This window comes from Ranitomeya variabilis, chromosome 1 (genome assembly GCF_051348905.1).
Source record: "Ranitomeya variabilis isolate aRanVar5 chromosome 1, aRanVar5.hap1, whole genome shotgun sequence".
In the NCBI taxonomy this organism is placed as follows: Eukaryota; Metazoa; Chordata; class Amphibia; order Anura; family Dendrobatidae; genus Ranitomeya; species Ranitomeya variabilis.
The window spans coordinates 758,565,671-758,586,047 of NC_135232.1; the positions used below are offsets into that span (position 1 = coordinate 758,565,671).

The 20,377-nt window shown below is 43.5% G+C and overlaps 1 protein-coding gene across 1 annotated transcript in view; it reads right to left on the minus strand.

Moving 5' to 3' along the window:
- Positions 1 to 923: 923 nt before the first annotated feature.
- The window catches only part of LOC143783131 (uncharacterized), a 127,378-nt gene continuing 107,924 nt past the window's right edge, over positions 924 to 20,377 (minus strand). The window contains exons 3-5 of the mRNA XM_077271432.1: positions 13,701 to 14,291; positions 8,672 to 8,805; positions 924 to 1,211 (exon numbers count right to left, since the gene is read on the minus strand). Coding sequence (XP_077127547.1) covers positions 1,097 to 1,211; positions 8,672 to 8,805; positions 13,701 to 14,291 — 840 coding nt within the window. The 3' untranslated portion in view covers positions 924 to 1,096. The remainder of the gene's footprint in view (positions 1,212 to 8,671; positions 8,806 to 13,700; positions 14,292 to 20,377) is intronic.

The following is a 20,377-nucleotide window of genomic DNA, read 5'->3' on the forward strand; positions in this document are numbered from 1 at the left end:
GGCATCTGCCATGGTGACCAAGAGACACGAGTGAACATGGCCATTGCTTCCAGTGTAGACCTACGGTACAGAGTGTGGGGAGCACACATAGAATATTAAGTGGCTGTTAAAAACTTGTGGTCTTTGGGGATAGACCGGTGACCCTCGTTCGTGCCAGTATAGTAATCGAAACAGCTTAAAGAGTTATTGTAGTGACAGACCTAACTTTGCGAGTGCTGTCCATGAAAGTTAAAGCGGAAAGGCATTATAGCATCGTTCATGCTGAACGACCGCTAGATAAAACAATATGATATTGAAACTGAATTATCGCCATTATTGCTAATAGTGTATGAATTGATACCCTGTACCCGAACAACTGACTGTTTGCATAATTAACACCTTAATTTCAGTGTTGGCAACAAAAATAGCTTAGTTGGTTACTTCTCTCCTCTCTTCCTGCGTGTTGCGTTCTAGTAACCTGTTCACAGTTCGGTCACATGCTCCTTCATCAAATGCCTTGTTCAGAACAGGAGTGCTTTACAGTGGCTGGGGTCACACTTGCGAGTGCAATGCGAGAAACTCGTGCGAGTCTCGCTCATCAATACCCGGCACTCGCGACCGGAGTGTGCGGCTGCATGTATTTCTATGCCGCTGAACGATTTGGTCCCGATTGCCAGGGACAGTGCCGGGCATTGATGGGAGAGACTCTCACGAGTTACATTGCACTCACAAGTGTGACCCCGACCTAAAAGGAAGACTCTATTCTAGTAATGCATTTGTAGCTTTTTTACTACATTTGTTAGAAGGCTGTGTTTTGAAAGCATAATGAGATGTGAGTATAATAAAGTGCAGAGAGCAGAATGTCCCTTCCATTTATATAGATGGCAGACCTTTCAACATTTAGCTATCCTCCGCTATTAATAAATCTAAAAAGAAACTCTTTATATATACATGTGGACTTTCTTTTTATTTAATCAAAAGAATGATTTGTAAAGTCATAAGTGCTCAAAATAGTCCCGGGGGAATCTTAGGAAGCCATATTCCAGCAGCCTATCCTGCATGGAACAGGTTACATACATTTCATCATAGTCAAGACAGTTTGCTGTAGAAGAACTCTTCAGCCTCTCTTTATCCAGGTGAGTCTGATTTCTCCACTCCTACATGGAATTTTCTGGGAGGAATTCTTATCCGTTCTTCTAAGTTCTCCGACATGTTGTAATGTGTCTTTCTCTCTGGAGAATTAACACATATAAGAAATAGAACATGCCAGAATAGATTAAATATGTACAACACAAAGTAGGCAATTGCTATGATGACCAGAAAATATTTCAGAAGTTAACCTTTATAACAAAGCCCCCAGCTTGCTGTGAAATAACGTTTATCGTAAAGGGGTTTCCCACGAACAAAGTACGTTTTAATCAGTATATCTTGGAATAAAAATTAGTTCCACAATTGGATGTTTAAAAAAAAAAATGTTTCTGTGCCGAGAATATTATGTGCCTCTGCTATGTACTGTGTAATGGCCATGTCTGACTGCAGGGACATGGTCTGATCTTACCACAGCACCTCGGCAGGAGAAGACGTATACATTCTGTTCCTGCCAGCCTGACTGCTGGATCTTGAGGCTTACATGGTTCTATTCATCTAAGGCCTCTTTTACACTTCTGTTTTTTACAATCAGTCACAATACGTCAAAATGTTGAAAAGACGGCAGTTTTTGCCAGAATTGGTTATGTGCACACGTTGTGTATGCGTCTTTGCCGTGAAAATGCATACACAACACAACCCATGTTAAAAATAATAAAAATAAAAAATTGTGACATTACCTTCCGGCGTCCCCCGATGCTCCCGTTCCCAGTGATGTCTTGCGAAATGACCCAATGACGTAGTGGTCTCTCGAGACTGCTACGTCCTCACATGTCATTGTCTCACAAAGCATCACTGGGAACGGGAGCTGCCGGGAGCATCGGTAAGGCTGCGGGGGACGCCGGAAGGTAAGAATACCACGATTTTGATGGACCCCGCAGCCTTCCCGATCCTCGCGATGCTCCCGGCAGCTCCTGTTCCCAGTGATGCCTTGCGAGACAATGACCTGTGATGACATAGTGGTCTCGCGTGATGCTACATCACCTGGGGTCATTTTGCAAGGCATCACTGGGAACAGGAGCATCACGAGGAGCGGGAAGGCTGCGGGGGCCGCCGGAAGGTAAGAATATCACAATTTTTTATTTTTAACATTATCTTTTTACTATTGATGCTGCATAGGCACATCAATAGTAAAAAGAGAGAATTTCCCTGACTGGAAATTCTTCCAGGCATGCTCAGTTTCAAAAGATGGCATCCGTTGCTGGATTCCTGCTTTTGATGGTCAGTGACGGATCCTGCGTCCATAAGCTTCCATTATAGCCAACGACGGACAGTGCAGGATCCGTCGCTGGGCGATTTTCCGACGTACACAAAAAACGTTATGTGCATTGTCTCTGGCGACGGACAGCGATTTTACGATGGATCCTGCGCACGACGGATGAAATGGAAGGACATCCGTCACAATCCGTTGCGAATACAAGTCTATGAGAAAAAAACGGATCCAACAGAAACATTTGCTGGATCCGTTTTTTTTCACAAAACGACGCATTGTGATGGAAACAAAGACGGAAGTGTGAAAGAGGCCTTAGAGAGCAGGTTTCTCCTTATGGAGAGTGACAATCCAGGCCAGGTCTTGCATGCCAATATGAGGAGACTAAAACACCTTGCATCCTCCTCTGAGAAATTAAATCTGCAAATTGCCTCTTCAGAGAGGATGAGGACTTGAACTCTAGAGCCACCTATTGAAAGTAGCAATCCTAAAAGTCTATGTTGACCCTTTAACGAGCCTTTTAATATGAGGCTTATTCCTGTTTGTAAAGAGTGCATACACCTTAAAAGGTTGAGCAGATAGCTATGTGCCATGTCAGAGATGACTAGGAGACTGATGCATTTAAGGAGTTAACTAGGTCTAAGGGACCTGCATGGGTTTGAAACGTAGGCCAAGTGTTTCTTTAAAAAAAAAATAAAAATTGTGTCTGAAGTTTTATGGTGACTAAATATATTTTTAAAATGTATATATATATTTTTTTATTTTCAACTGCACATGGTGTTATCCACTTTATATTTAACTGCAGACTTGCAGATCCTAACATCGCTGTGAGGATTTGCCAGGAGCAAGCAGTCATGTGACCACAAGTATGCAATCTGCATACTTCCAGCCACATTGAGTAGCGCTCAATGGTGATGTTCTACAGCACCAAAAGCAAGTAGTTCAAACTTCGCCTTTCATCATATGGGATGAAAAAAAAATGGGAGTGTGCAACTATTTAAAAAGAAAACCACAAGTAAATATTTGGATTACTTGTTTTAAAGAATTTTCCTTTCAGCATAAAAGTTACAAGCCCCCAATGTGGAAATAGTTCTATGGGAAGACGCATTTCGAACCTAGTGGTTCTTAATCCTTGCATACCATCCTGAACAGAAGAACAACCTTATATACCACATCCTATCCCAGTCATGTGATTACCATATAATCACTAATGGTATTCTTCACCTGTTGAGAAATATCCATAATTTAATTACCTCACAATATACCGTATTTTTCGGACTATAAGGGTAGGTGCACACGTTCAGGATTTTTTGTGATTTTTCGCGTTTTTTCGCTATACAAACACGATAAAATCGCGAAAAAAACGCTTACATATGCCTCCCATTATTTTCACTGTATTCCGTATATCTTGTGCAAATGTTGTATTTTTTTCCGCGAAAAAATCGCATTGCAGAAAAAAAAAGCAACATGTTCATTAATTTGCGGAATCGCGGGGATTCCACACACATAGGAATGCATTGATCTGCTTACTTCCCGCATGGGGGTATGCCCACCATGCGGGAAGTAAGCAGATCATGTGCGGTTGGTACCCAGGGTGGAGGAGAGGAGACTTTCCTCCACGGACTGGGCACCATATAATTGGTAAAAAAAAAGAATTAAAATAAAAAATAATGATATACTCACCCTCTGATGGCCCCAGAGTCTTCCCGCCTCTCAGCGGTGCATGTTCTCTCTTCCGTTCCTATAGATGCTCTGTGTGAAGGACCTGCGATGACGTCGCGGTCACATGACCGCGACGTCACGGTCACATGATCGCGACGTCATCGCAGGTCCTTCACACAAAGCAACAGCTGAGGAGATCAGGGGCCATCAGAGGGTGAGTATAACCTTTTTTTTTTTATTATTATTATTTTTAACATTCTATCTTTTTACTTTTGATGCTGCATAGGCTGCATCTATAGTAAAAAGTAGGTCACACTTGTCACGCACTATGTTTGACAAGTGTGACCAACCTGTCAATCAGTTTTCCAAGCGATGCTACAGATCGCTTGGAAAACTTTAGCATTCTGCAAGCTAATTACGCTTGCAAAATGCTAAGAAAAACGCGGAAAAAACGGGAAAAAAACGCGAAAAGAAGCATGCGGATTTCTTGCAGAAAATGTCCGGGTTTCTTCAGGAAATTTCTGCAAGAAATCCTGACGTGTGCACATACCCTAAGACGCACCCCAAATTTTCAGATGGAAAATAGGGAAAAAATGGGGGTCTGTCTTACAGTCTGAATTCAGCTTACCGGGGGGATCGGCACAGGTGGAGAAGTGGTCACAGGGGTTGTTCAGTGGTCCAGGCTGATGTAGCGGTGGTGCTCCTCTGTGGGGCGCCGGCGGCGGTGGTGCTCCTCTGTGGGGCAGCGGGGATAGTGCTCTGTGGGGTAGCGGGGCTCCGCCGGCATTTTGTAAAAGCCCGGAGGCCCCTGCAGATCTAGTGCTGCGATGCGGTGGCTTCCAGGACAATGGCCGCCAGGGGCGGCGCATGCTCAGATTCAAATTTCGGCAATGAAATCTCGTCCCAAGATCTCGTCTCCCGAGATCTGAATCTGAGCATGCGCCGCCCCCAGCGGCCATTTTCCCGGAGGCCACCGCATTGCAGCACTGGATCTGCAGTGGCCTCTGGGCTTTTACGAAATGCCGGCGGAGCCCCACCGCCAAACAAAGCATCACCACCGCCGCCACACCAGCCTGGGAAGGAAGGCTGCATCGCCCAGCAGCGTCGGACTGGGATCACCGCCATAGTGTTTGTAAGTATTTTCCAACCATAAGACGCACCCCCATTTTCCCCAAAAAAAATTTTGAGAAAAAAGTGCGTCTTATGGTCCGAAAAGTACGATAAGCTTAATAAAACACATACCGTATTTTGCGGACTACAAGACGCACTTTTTCCCCCCAAAAAAAGGGGGGAAAATGGGGGGTGCGTCTAATAGTCGCAATGCAGGCTTACCGTGGTGGCAGAGGTGCGGTAGCAGAGGTGCGGCGGCAGAGGTGTGGCAGCAGAGGTGCGGAGATGAGGAGGCGCAGTGAGCGGGGTCTCTTTTCCTGGTGAGGTGATGCAGCAGCCCGGTAAGGCAGCAGAGCCGGGTGAATCCTGTTGTTATCGGTGGGCGCGGCCATCTTCCTGAGGCCGCGCGTGCGCAGATAGAGCGCTCTGCTGCCCGGGGCTTCAGGAAAATGGCAGCGGGATGCCGCGCGTGCGCAGATGGGGATCGCGGCGGCCATTTTCCTGAAGCCGAGATGCGAACTCGGCTTCAGGAAAATGTCCGCCGCGATCCCCATCTGCGCACGCGCGGCATCCCGCGGCCATTTTCCTGAAGCCCCGGGCAGCAGAGAGCTCCATCTGCGCACACGCGGCCTCAGGAAGATGGCCGCGCCCACCGATATCATCAGGATTCACCCGGCTCTGCTGCATTACCGGGCTGCTGCATCACCTCACCGGGACTTTGGACCCTGTATACTCCATCCTTTTGCTTCCCAGGATAGGTGCAGCAAGGTTCAGGAAGGATCTCGTGGGCACATGGACTGGAGATGATGGAGGTAGTGGTGTACATTGTGAAGCGAGTATTCCACAGGAGCTCAGATGTCTGAGTCCTTGCCGCTTCCCGGCGCTCCTCAGCACCGCATGGCACGGCCGGCTCTCCGCCTCCAGCAGGGCTCGCAGCAGTACAGAGGCGCTTTTCCCGCAGTGTCCGGTCATGGCGGCTGTATCTCGGTAGCGGAGCTCCTCACTTATTACCGGCTTCTGAAATAATTATTGCGCTGAGGAGCGCCGGGAAGCGGCAAGGACTCAGACATCTGAGCTCCTGTGGAATACTCGCTTCACAATGTACACCACTACCTCCATCATCTCCAGTCCATGTGCCCACGAGATCCTTCCATCACCTCACAGGGGAAAGGGACCCCTCTCACACCATACCTCTCACTGTGCCTCCTCATCCCAGCACCTCTGTCGGTAACCACTGCTGCCACCCTCCCATGGACACCAGGCCGTGGCGTCGCCCACCTAAGCAGGAAGGGACCCTGCTCAGGTGCACGCCGTACCGCATCACCCCACCTCTGCTGCCACCATGCCTCCTGTGACCCTGCTCTGCCACCACCAGCCCTCAGGTAAGATACTGTAAATTCGGACAATAAGACGGACCCCCATCTTATAAAAAATCTTTTTTTCTGCAATTTTCACCCCAAATTTGGGGTGCGCCTTATGGTCCTGTGCGTCTTATAGTCCGAAAAATACGGTATATACACGATAGACAGATGAATAAAAAAAAAATGAAGGCTGCAAAAAATTTAGAAATGTATACATAATGATATGTCAAATCCTGTTTTAATATTCATCCCTAAAATTATCTCATTTGCAAATAATACATCCACCATGATTCCAGGGTTTGGAAACCTTTTCTATTCCAATAACCCTGCACATAGTGGTGTCCCTATTATGGTACAATGAAAAATGTCTTGAAGCCGCTGAGCATTTTACCATCTTAACATTAGCTGCATCCGATAGATGGCGTCTAATCCAGGCTTTCAATTGATTAGTGGTACATCCCACATATTGGATTGTACAAACTAAACTAGTTAATAGACATACTACGTAAGTGGTGTTGCAATTTATACATTTCTTAACTTTATATGGTGATGCTTTAGTCCAGGTCTGGGAGGAGATCCCTCAGGAGACCATCCGCCGCCTCATCAGGAGCATGCCCAGGTATTGTAGGGAGGTCATACAGGCACATGGAGACAATACAGACACAACTGGACATCATTTCCTTGTCTTGAAGCATTTCCACTGAAGTTGGATCAGCCTGTAATTTGATTTTCCACTTTGATTTTGAGCATCATTCCAAATCCAGACCTCCATGGGATATTTATTTTGATTTACATTGATCATTTTTATGTTTTATTGTTCTCAACACTTTCCACTATGCAATAAAGATTTACAACTGGAATATTTCATTCAGTGATATCTAGGATGTGGTATTTTAGTGTTCCCTTTATTTTTTTGAGCAGTGTATTTTTGTATAATGTTCTTGATTTCCGTAATTGTGGGCTATATTCTGTTACAAACGCAATTTGATCTTGGTGTGATTTTCCTGTTGTTTTTTTCTTTCAACATGTCCTGTCTATTTTTATTAGCGGTCACATGGTACCGCTCATTACAGTAATGAATATGGACCCGACTCCACTCCCATAGGGGTGGAGCCGCATATTCATTACTGTAATGAGTGGTACCATGTGACTGCTCAACACAGGAAGAAGCTGCCGGTGCCTAGAGAACCAGGGACGTGCAGGGACCGCGCCAGGAGCAGGGGAGTATGGGGGCAGTGCATGATATTCACCTGTCCCACGTTCCACCACTGGGCGGCGCTCCATCTTCCGTGTCCTCTGCAGTGACGCTCAGGTCAGAGGGCATGATGACGCGATTAGTGTGCGCGCCGCCCTCTGCCTGAACGTCAGTACAGAGGAAGACGGAGCGGCGCCCAGTGGTGGACTATAGCAAGTGGCGGGGGCCTGAGTGACGAGAGGTGAGTATGTAATTTTTTTTTATTGCAGCAATAGCATATGGGGCAAATGTGTCTATGGAGCATTTTATGGGGCATAATCAGCATTTGTGGAGCATTACATGGGGCAAATATGTGTACAGAGCATCTTATGGGGCCATAATCCACATTTGTGCAGCATTATATGGGGCAAATGTCTGTATGGAGCATCTTATGGGGCCATATTCAGCATTTGTGCAGCATTGTATGGGGCAAATATCTGTATGGAGCATCTTACAGGGCCATAATCAGCATTTGTGCAGCATTATATGGGGCAAATATCTGTATGGAGCATCTTATAGGGCCATAATCAGCATTTGTGGAACATTATATGGGGCAAATATCTATGGAGCATCTTATAGGGCCATAGTCAGCATTTGTGGAGCATTATATGGGGCATATTTTAATATGGAGCATCTTATGGGGGCCATCATGAACTGTATGGAGCATTATATGGGGCTCCTGATTCAATATGGATATTCAAAAACACAACCTACTGATGTCTCAATTAATTTTACTTTTATTGGTATCTATTTTTATTTTTGACATTTACCGGTAGCTGCTGCATTTCCCACCCTAGGATTATACTCGAGTCATTAACTTTTCCCAGTTTTTTGTGGCAAAATTAGGGGTCTCGGCTTATACTCGGGTCGGCTTATACTCGAGTATATACGGTACATTACTAGAAGTTTACATTCCTACTTCTATTGTGAAGTTTAGAAAGTTTCTGTATTATTTATGTGAATACTTACTGTTTTTCTCGAAGAGAGCAAAGCACTTTAGCAATGAGGGTATGGTGTCCACTGTTTGTCTGCTCTTTCATAACTGTGACCAGTTCTGATATTGGCAGCTGCAGTTTTTCTAAACCCATCCATAATGTGTTTTCCTGAGGGAAGCAAGTTAATAATTATAAACTATTTAAAGGGTTTTCTGTAACCAAGAAATGTTATTACTATAACTACCAGCCAATCTTCTTCCTTTAAGGCTGTGTGCCCACGTTGCAGTTTGTATGCGTTTCTGCCGCAGCGGAAACGCGTAAAAACGCTTTCCCATGCAATCCTATGGGATTCCGCAGTTGCTGTGCCCATGCTGCGGATTTTCCCGCTGCGGAATCACATTGCGGTAAAATCCGCAGCATGTTCATTACTTATGCGGAATCGCAGCGATTGCGCAGCCATAGGATTGCATTTCCCCACCCAAAGTACGGCCACAACCATTAGAGCCTTTTTTACATCATACTGAAATGCTGTAGAAAAAAAGTCCCAATCCAGTCTGCAGATCCCACAAAAGCCTTTTTACTATACTCACAGATGACTGGTGTTGGTCCTGCGCCTCCTCTCCTCTCCTCTTGCGATCGCTGTCCCATGCCCTGCTTCATGTACGTCATCCACACACACCACAGCAAAGTACTATAGGTTTAATATCACTGTTTTACCTCCGGGAAGAAATGTTTCACCTCACGGAATCTGTCCCTCCTGAGCCCTCTTGGGTACCCATACAGTAGTGTACAATCATATGCAATGTTGCTACATTTGGGATTTATAGCATAATAGATTACGAGCACTTTTTTTCTCATCAGCCATTGTAAGAATGAAAAAAATTAAGTTAATTACAGTTGTAATGTATTTTTTTTTACAGCTCAATGGTAAAAAAAAACCTGTGTAAGGCTACGTTCACATTTGCGTTGTGCGCCGCAGCGTCGGCGCCGCAACGCACAACGCAAACAAAAACGCTTGCACAACGCTGCGTTTTGCGCCGCATGCGTCCTTTTTTTCATTGATTTTGGACGCAGCAAAAATGCAACTTGCTGCGTCCTCTGCGCCCGGACGCGGGCGCCGCAGGGACGCATGCGGCGCAAAACGCAAGTGCGACGCATGTCCATGCGCCCCCATGTTAAATATAGGGGCGCATGACGCATGCGGCGACGCTGCGGCGCCGACCACAAATGTGAACGTAGCCTAACCCCTGCAGGCTAAAAAGTATGTAGTTACAAAAATTGAGTCTCTTTAGGGTTTTTTTGCCACCGTAGACTATGTTCACACACAGCTTTTTTGCAGTGTTTTTTCTGCAGCCAAAACCTGCTCTCTTCGCAGTAAAAACGCAAATTTTGCTGTGTTTTCGCAGTGTGATTTTTTTTGCCTATAGTACTTGTTTAATAAAGTTAGGGTATGTTTCCACGGTCAGGAAACGCTGCTTGTTTGACGCTGCGCAGAGCTGCAGCGTCCAGATGTTCCAGCATAGTGGAGGGGATTTTATGAAATCCCGTCTCCACTATGCGTGGAAACCCGCACGCGGCGGCCCTGCGACTCCGGACATGCTGCGCGTCTTTTCAGATCGCAGCATGTCCGTACACCTTGCGGGGACTCAGCGTCCCCGCAAGGCATATCACAGGGCCCTATGGGACAGAGCGATCATCCCAGATGTGAAGAGTTAACACATCCGGCATGATCGCGTCCCAGAAAGGGGGCGGGGCTTAGCGCCGAGCGGCTTCGCCGCTGCGGCGATACCGCCGGCCATCCTGAACGTGGAGACATAGCCTACGTCTTATTCATCAATAACGTAGCCAAAAACCCTGCAAAAATGTTGCCAAAGCCTGATTGCTGTTTTGTTTTGTTTTTTTGCAACATTTTGCATTCTCTTTGCTTTCTGAAGGTGACAAAATGCGGCAAAAATGCTGAAAGAATTGACATTCTGTACATTTAAAAAACGCTATATATGTATGTATATATGTATGTATGTATGTATGCATGTGCTTAAAATAAAAAATGGTGGCATACCTTACCAAGCCCCCAATAATTCATCACAGGCCATATCATAGGTCTTTGCCAGCTCCTGAATCAATGACTGCTCCGTTCAGAAGTCAGATGCAGCCTATGATTGACTGCAGTGGTCATCTGACTAACTGAACTCCTCAGCAGATCTCTCATAATCTTTTCTTGTAACTATTTGACCGCTGCAGCCAATTAGTGACTGCAGTGATCCTCTGACTTCTAAATAGAGCAGTAATTTACAAAAAGGTGTCTGTATATGCTGATTCAATGGCACTTCATGCAAACGTTAATTCAAAATAATCTGGTGCACAATTACGGTACTCCAGAAACTAGAAGAGATTCATTATGATAACATATATACTTTTATTAAATTCATTTAAAGCCATAAATGCAACAAGTTGGTAGAAAAGCATAATACCTCATAAGGAGGAAGCCATAAACTCCTGGTAGTGTATATAATCAAATAATGAGGTAAATTCCTAAATATTAATATGTAATGAGGTAGTTATGTATTAGGCAAAGATTAAAGGGACACTGTCACCCCCTCCAGCCGTTATAAACTAAAAGAGCCGCCTTGTACAGCACTAATGCTGCATTCTGACAAGGTGACTCTTTTAGTTTTTGTTGCTGATATTCCCACAATAAAGGTATTTATAATTTTGCTCAAATACCTATCTTTGTACCTGGAGGCAGGTCTGAAGCCTCCTCTTTGAAGCGCCCAACTGCCGTCAGTCATCTCTTCTGGGGCGATTGTCGCCGCCCCCTCAGCACTGTTTTCGTCCGAAATCCGGCGCCTGCGCTCTGCTCTTCTGCCTGGAGCAGGCGCATAGAGCATTGGCCGTCCTAGCACTGATGCCGGGTTCCGGTCTGCGCCTGTGCGGGCAGTGCGGCCACCCTGTTACTGAATCCCCGCCTTGCACTGTGTTATGCATTATGCACAGTGCGGGGCTGGGATTCCTGGGCATGCGCACTGCGCTTGTCAGACGCTACCCCAGGTCCCCCGCCGTGTGCATTAGCCTTACAACATACAAACACAGACACCAAGACAAACCAGACACCAGCTTGCCGGAATATACAGGTATCCTTGCCGGCGTTTGGAACAGCTGCACAGAACAACGCTGGAAGGCGGGGGACCTGGGGGAGCGTCTGACAAGCACAGTGCGCATGCCCAGGAATCCCAGCCCCACACTGTGCATAATGCATAACACAGTGCAAGGCGGGGATTCAGTAACAGGGTGGCCGCACTGCCCGCACAGGCGCAGACCGGAACCCGGCATCAGAGCTAGGACAGCCAATGCTCTATGCGCCTGCTCCAGGCAGAAGAGCAGAGCGCAGGTGCCGGATTTCGGACGAAAACAGTGCTGAGGGGGCGGCGACAATCACCTCAGAAGAGATGACTGACGGTGGTTGGGCGCTTCAAAGAGGAGGCTTCAGACCTGCCTCCAGGTACAAAGATAGGTATTTGAGCAAAATTATAAATACCTTTATTATGGGAATATCAGCAACAAAAACTAAGAGTCACCTTGTTAGACTGCAGCATTACTGCTGCACAAGGTGGCTCTTTTAGTTTATAACGGCTGGAGGGGGTGACAGTGTCCCTTTAAGGAGTGGACTAGAACTGCATTGTATAATACAGATAAATTATTAGATAGTAAATAGTATATTCATAATATCATATCTCCTATCATGTTAGAACAATAACTAACAGATAAGGTAAGGTCAAAATAGTCCCAAAAAGCTCCTGCCATTAAGTAGCCAGTAGATGCACACGTGTATATGTAACTCAATTACCCGTAGGCTATTACCCAACTGAGGAGAGGCTACACACAAAATATCACATAGCAAAAACAAACCAGCCAGAGTAATTACCTCATAGAGATAGGAATGGCATCTCCCCACCCCGACGCATGTTTCGCTCCTGGCTTCTTCCAGGGGTGTGCTTTTCTACCAACTTGTTGCATTTATGGTAGCAAATGAAATTAATAAAAGTATGTATTTTATCATAATGGATCTCTTCTAGTTTCCAGAGTAATTGTGCACCAGATTATTTTGAATTAACTTCTAAATAGTGCAGGCATTACTTACGGAGCTGACACAGACCTATGGTATGGCCTGTGCTGGTAGTTTTGTATTTATTATGATTATACATGTCCTCATTTTTTTCTATATAAAGGATAACCCTTTTAATATCCATGACACTCCAAGTGTATCTTGCTTAGAGGTGTAGTCTATTTTTTGTTAGTAGCGGTGTTAGAGAGGAGCTAAAGAAGAAGTTTAGCTGTCTGTCTGGTATTATAGCCCTTCTCCATTAAAGTAAATGTGGTGAACTGCAAGACAGACATGGCGCAGACAGTTTTATTCTGATCCTGCTGAACCTTTTTAATGGGCAATGTCAAAAAGGGTTTCATATTGACATGCTTGCAGTGCTACAATGAGGATACCTACTACTCTTTAACCTTTTTAAGGGGATCTGTCAGTAGGATCAACCCTCCTAAGCTGTTTTTCTGGGCATATCGGTAATAGAGAGTTGAATGAAATTACACCTATGATATTTGCGATCCAGAGAAATCCACATTTTTTAAGATCTATGGGCCGGGCACTAATCTCCCTGAGAATCTGCCCCTAGAGCTCATCTTAAATGAATGGGTGCATTACTAGTGTGAGACACATAGATCAGGAGAACAGACTTTTCGTCATTACACATTACATTGGTAATGCCCCCATTCATTTAAAATAATTTCTGGAGGCAGAGTCTCAGGGACATCAGTAGCTAGATCTTGACAGCTCTGTTACATATAAGAAAAATGTGGATTTGTCTGAAATAAGTCATCGGATAGTAGATATAAATTTCCTATGACCTACATGGCCATATGGACAGCTCAGGAGGGCTGATCCTACTGATAGATTCTCTTTAACTAGGCTTTCTGCTTTTTACTGGTACGAATAGTCCAAGTGTTTGGCAAATCCATATAATGTTTAATATTTGCTTTTGACCTGAATTCATACTCACTTTTGCTGAAGGCCTTTGTTCCTTAGACATCTTTTGTGAGGGTAATTCTTTCAGTATGATTTTAGGAAAGGAAACTGGAGGAGTGACACTAAATTGCTGTTCTTTATCAAAAGTAAGTGTTCCTCCATTTGTTATTTCCACCAAGTTTAACCGCCGATGATCATTTTGTGCAGGCTTCAATTTCTCCTCACAGCTTTCACATTTCCATAATGATGGGAGAGAAAAGCTCATAGAATCTGGGTTCCTCAGAATAGGATATTCTCCTTCAAGACATTCATGTCGTTTATTCAACCCTCGGTCTAAAAGTCCTGATGTAGAATTTGAGCTGTTCTCACTTTGCAAGTCTTGTTCTGAAAGTCGTTCCAGTGTAGAATGTGAATATGATGTTCTATTCAATTCTTGATCTGAATGTGCTGCTGTGGAAATGGATTTATTCTCTGTGGCTGCAACATCTTCTTCACACAGATCTACAGCCTCCCTTAAAACTGGTCGAAGATCAACAATTATCCTGCGAACTACAGGTTGTTCGTGAATAATATGTTCAGTGGTTGCATTATGTTGCACCTTATGAGGATATCTGAAATTACATTTCTAGAGTGGAAATAAAGAATTTGGAAATAGCTTTAGTATATTTATTGTACTTAAAGTTAAGCTCCTTGGTTTTTACCCATTGAAACTATTCTATAAAAAAAACTGAATTAAAGGAAATTCCCAAATATGCACTTATTGCTGTTTTATATCAATCCAGGTTATTATAGCTGTATGTAATTACACACTGTACCGTCCATTGCACAGTCAGCAGATTACAGGCAGCAATTACAGCAATTTATGAGGATGAACTTCTGTATACTGCTTCACAAAGCTCCGATCCCAACCCAGTAAAAGATGGCTTGAACTACCCAAACTTATTTAGTCTAAGTGGACACCATCTAGCCTCGTAAGTCGGAAATGTTTAACTCCAGCTGAATATAATGATTCTCCACACCTGACCTGAAGAGGATAAAATGGGAGAACGTGTTTAACGGTCACCCTAGCCTTCTCAACAATGCCAGTATTCCTGGAAGGGAAACTGAAGTATAGTCGCAGTCCTAGTTTGGAAAAAAAACACAGATCCGCTAAGTCAGTGTGCATCAACATCATTAACATAGCCATTTTAAGAATACAAACGAATAACACCAATGATATCAATATCTCATTACACAGAAATGTAATATTTTGCCATAGCACAAACCCTGTTTAAAGGAATTGAATGCATTTATAAAAATACATCTTGAGAGACATCTTGGTTTATCCATGTTTTTTAGCAGTGGTCATCATATATATCTTAGTGATTCACTGGCACGTCATCAAACTGGCTGGACTGAGACTTTTTTTGCATTAGTTTCCATTCAAGACACAAATCCTGTGTTTTCTAACCATGAATTTGGGTACTGATCACAGAATGTAGTAATCCACATAGCTTAGTAATGATTGCTAGTTAAAATTAGTACATCTATCTAACAAGGATTTTTTGTGCAACTGCATAACTAGAAACCTAAAATATAAACAGGTTTAAGTCGTCAGACAAGAAATGACTGCACATGAATTTATTAGGAAATGGATACTGTGAAATGCCATTTATTTAGCAATTCCAGCAACAAACTTGTTTGTGTCTTGCAGATGTAACCTCATGCTCCATATGCACACACCTCAACATTGAAATTACAACACTCAGAAGGAAAAGTCATGAAATTATGGAAATTACAGGATTAATAGATATGTTAATGATATGAAAACAATGAAAATATGGAAACAACATTTTCTAAACATTTCAATATATTGAGTATCAAGTATGAGTGTCACATACATAAATACATACACTTACAAGTCTTGGCATGTTGTCATTGAGGTTATTAATGGTTGTCTGAAGAATGTTCTGCCAAGCTTGGGCACGCAATTCATAAAGATCCGCTGCTAGCAGCTCCCTTACAATTTCTGACCAATGACATCGCAAATGTGGTAATTAGGAGACAAATCTGTAGATGCTTGGAGAAATGGTTGCTTCACAGGTTCCACAATCAAATCCAAGTAATGCCAAGCTGTTACTGTACCTGCAAAAAAGTCAAGAGGGATCCAGCTACCATACATTATGCCACCCCACACTATAATCATTGACCGGTGTGATGTTCCCTAATGAAAGCTTCTTCATGGCGATGCTCACATGGTCTCCAAATGGATACTGGAATGGAACAATTGAGGCTTTTATGGAGGGCTATCATTTTTAGCAACAAGTCCCGTTTTTATCTTGGACGCATTGATAGCCAGAGATTGGTCTAGAGTCCTTCACGAGGAAACATCACACTATCATAATCACCCTATCCCCAGGATTATGGAATGGGGTAGCATAATGTATGGTAGCCAGACCTCTCTAGTCTTTGGCCCAGTTACATTAACTGCTCAGTGTCACATTAATTTGGTGGTGGACCCAATGGCATGGCCATTTCTGCAAATAATCCATGAAGCAATTTTTAAATACGACAATGCCAGGCTGCATGTTACTCATGCTACTGTGATCAGTCTACAAGGCTTAAATGTTTTAATACGTCCTCTTCAGAGTTGCCTCTGATCGAACGCATCTAGGATATAAATACTCAATAATTGTAAAGGAACCAGCCATCCGCAAATCTTTAATGATTTGCATGCCCAAGTGCATTCTGCGTGATAGAACTTTCCTTAGATAAATCAAGATGCTTTGAAAATGTTGTTTCCAATTTTTAATCAATTACAGATTATTAACATGTTGTCACAAGTGTGTCTCGTCCTCCTGGGAGATCTGAGGTTAAAAAATCATTACGTGTTGTTAATCACAGTCTTTCATTTAGCCTGTGTTTCATGTCCCGTACGAAATGAATTTTGTTTCCTTTGGTGCTGAAGAGGTTAACGACCCTTTCTATGCTGGTTGGAAACATGTAGCTCCATCTCACAGCTGCTCCTGACCTGGTCATTTCCTCTCTCTATAAAGTCTGGCATACTTTCTCCTCATCGCTAGTGAAAGTTTACTTCCTAGTTCCCTGGAGTTGCTGTGCTCACTTGAAGATCATTTTTTTGCTGCTGGAGATTGTTGAATGCTGTTTTTGGGTGTATGATTTCCTCATTGTCCTATTCATAGTTACATAGTTATTAAGGTTGAAGGAAGACTTTAAGTCCATCTAGTTCAACCCATAGCCTAACCTAACATGCCCTAACATGTTGATCCAGAGGAAGGCAAAAAAAAACCATGTGGCAAAGAGTAAGCTCCACATTGGGGAAAAAAATTCCTTCCCATATTCCCATTTGGTTTGTACATTCCTACCCTTTCCTAGCCTCTCTACATTTGGTGAGTGTTTTGTATGTTAGTTGCTTTTTGTTATCCCTGTTTATCTTACGTGTTTATACACTAGCATTTCTGTCCCAGGCCTCCTTGGAGAGGGGGAGGGGACAGCTTAGGGTATAACAGGAGAACAGTAAGGCATATGGCTCAAACCTCTGCACCATCAGCGGTACCTTTGGGAGCAGTGATAGTTAGGGCCCCAGTCCAGGGGACAGTGCAGAGACCCTTTCCCTAAGGCTATGTGCACACGTAGCAGAATTGCCGCGGAAATTTCTGCGGCAATTCTGCGCCTCCTGCCGCGGGAATATCGCATGCAGAATTTGCATGCATATACCCGCAGAAAACTAGCGTTTTGCAAGCATAATTAGCTTGCAGAATGCTAGCGTTTCCCAAGCGATCTGTAGCATCGCTTGGAAAACTATTTGACAGGTTGGTCACACTTGTCAAACACAGTGTTTGACAAGTGTGACCAACTTTTTACTATAGATGCAGCCTATGCAGCATCTATAGTAAAAGGTAGAATGTTAAAAATAATAAAAAAAATAAAAAAAAATGTTATACTCACCTGCAGACCTCAGCGGCTTCCGTTCCTAATGCTGTGTGTTCAGGACCTTCCATTGACGTAGCGGTCACGTGACCCGTGGTCATGTGACCGTGACATCATCGCAGGTCCTTCACACACACCACAGAAGCCGTTGAGGAGGTTGGGCTGCCCGAAGGTGAGTATATCGCTATTTTTTATTTGAATTCTTTTTTTTTTACCACTTATATGGTGCCCAGTCCGTGGAGGAGAGTCTCCTCTCCTCCACCCAGGGTACCAACCGCACATGATCTGATTACTTCCCGCATGGTGTGCACAGCCCCGTGCGGGAAGTAAGCAGATCAATGCATTCCTATGTGTGCAGAATTGCCGCGATTCCGCAATTTTAATGAACATGCTGCGTTTTTTTCTGGATTGCGATTCCGCTCAGGAAAAAAATGCAGCATGTGCACAAAAAATGCGGATTGCATTCTGTTACATAGGATGCTTAATGTTAGCGGTTTTTTCGCGGTTTTATAGCGTTTTTATAGCGAAAAACCGCGAAAAAAACGCAAAAAATCTGCTACGTGTGCACACAGCCTAATTATGTACAGTCGCAGCATGACACATGTCTATCAATCCTGTGATTTCCATAATTCCATGACTTTTCCTTTGTGATGTTGCAATTTCAATGTTGAGTGTTTATAAAAGAGCGAAATGTCTTGGATAAGGACATGAAGTCATCTTTCTGAAAGCAAGAATAATCTTGACATGTAAACCTTCACTTTCACTAATTTGGTTGACTGTTAAACAGGGGGTTGATCCTCAAGTTCTTTTACATCTCTTTTACCCTTTTATAGAAATGTCATATCAAGATAATAATTAATTCAATATTTGCCTATGATTTTTATCTGTAGTACTAGGGACTGGTTACAATCTTTTTTCACCAGATGCGGTTTACATCAGTGCTAGTTGGAGATATTCTAGTCTACGATAAAGAGAATGACAACATAGGTCACCAGCAAGTGTGAATATTTGGTGTTGCCAATTACCAACTGTGGTCTGTTGCTAAATATTGATAATTTTGATTTTGATAATGGTTTGTTAATGAAGAACATGTGTATTTGCTATATAAACTCACTTCATTTGTATGTTCACTGCTTGAAAAAGGATTGTATATCCGAAACGTTGCCACGCCGTACAGGCATTAAAAGCCCACTTTTTTCTATTTTTTTTGTGTGCTGTTTTCCTTTTTTCCTTCTATGATTGAAGCCATTGGACCATTGGTTTGGAAAGCTTTGCACTACATTTATGGTAATATGATGCTGTTCTGATTTTTGTTCTACAGACTTATAATTAGAGATAAGTGAATTTGTTTGGAAAACGTTCGCCAATTTCAAATTTGGCACAAATGTATCACATTTCGATTAGTGTTCGGTTTCATGAGCATTTTTACTCGAAGTCAACAAAATTCGGTCACAGTTCAGTAAATCATTGTGTTTCCACTAATGTTTTTATTATTACTTTGGCAAGGATAGTGGTGCTGCATGATGCATCATGATGAATCACAAGTCACACACTTACCACCGTTCGCACTTACGCTCCGGTCACACAGCTCGTTCACACTTGCTAAGCAGATTTAAGGAGATTTTTTTTCTTTTTTTCCCTCAGCAGAAATCCACCCTGCTGTTCAATGCACTTCCAAAAGGACTTGAGCCCCAACCAGCTGCCCCTTTTAAACCCCTAATTATGAGCACCCACCCTAAATTAACTCCTTGTGAATATAGCTACACCTCAAGATTTAAAATAAGAGATTAATCCTGTAGAGAGAAAAAAATAGGTTAAAAAAGCCCCCAAAAGTTGAACAGGTAGAAAAGCACTCAGCTATTCACAATTCAGCAACTCACATCAATTCACACAGATATTTGTTAAAGGTTTTCCAAATACCTCTTCACTGAATCACAAGTCACACACTTACCACCATTCACAGTTATGCTCCGATCACACTCAGCTCGTTCACACTCGCTAAGCAGAAGATTTAGAGAGATTTTTTTTTCTTTTTTCCCTCAGCAACAATCCACCCTGCTGTTCAATGCATTTCCTCTTCCTCCACCTTAACATCACACACAGTGCAGTCTTCAGAGTTGGCACCCCAATTACCCTTGCGTCACAACTCTCCAACCGCTCAAATGAAGAAAGGGAACCACAGATGGCTAGGTCTGAAGATCTGTTCACACATTCTATGACATGGGCATTGGAAGTGTACTCTACTGTAAAGATTCACAGTCAAGAGAAGGAAATCATCTGCATTGATGTCCAATTTTTGTTTCAGTTTGATCCAGGGCGGACGAAGTAGGGTCAGAGCAGAATACAAACCCTAGTCAACAGATGTTAAACCTGATGGGTGGAGGTGATCCATTCGTGATGAGACTTAGATACTTGAGGCGCCCACAGACTGTACTGTGCTGTCAGGACAGGAAGAGGAGGAGGGTGACTCTCAGGGCGGGGAGTGGGAGAACAGAGAGGATGACAGTGAGATAGTAGATTCCACTTGGTGTAAACCCAGAGGCATGCAGCTGAGTAGCTCAGCAGAGGAGGAGGAAGACAAGGAGGTTACGTTGCTACTTCTTGCAGACAGAGTTATGCAGCCACAATAAGCAATGCATCCTGAGCCACAAAGTACAGGTGTTTATTTACAATGGTGGTCCAACCATCTTGAAAAAACGGGAGGTAGATAAAGGCTGCATGAGGCTTTTAGGTATGGTTGAATTTGATGGTGAATTATGTTCAGAGAAGTAGAGAAGAGGC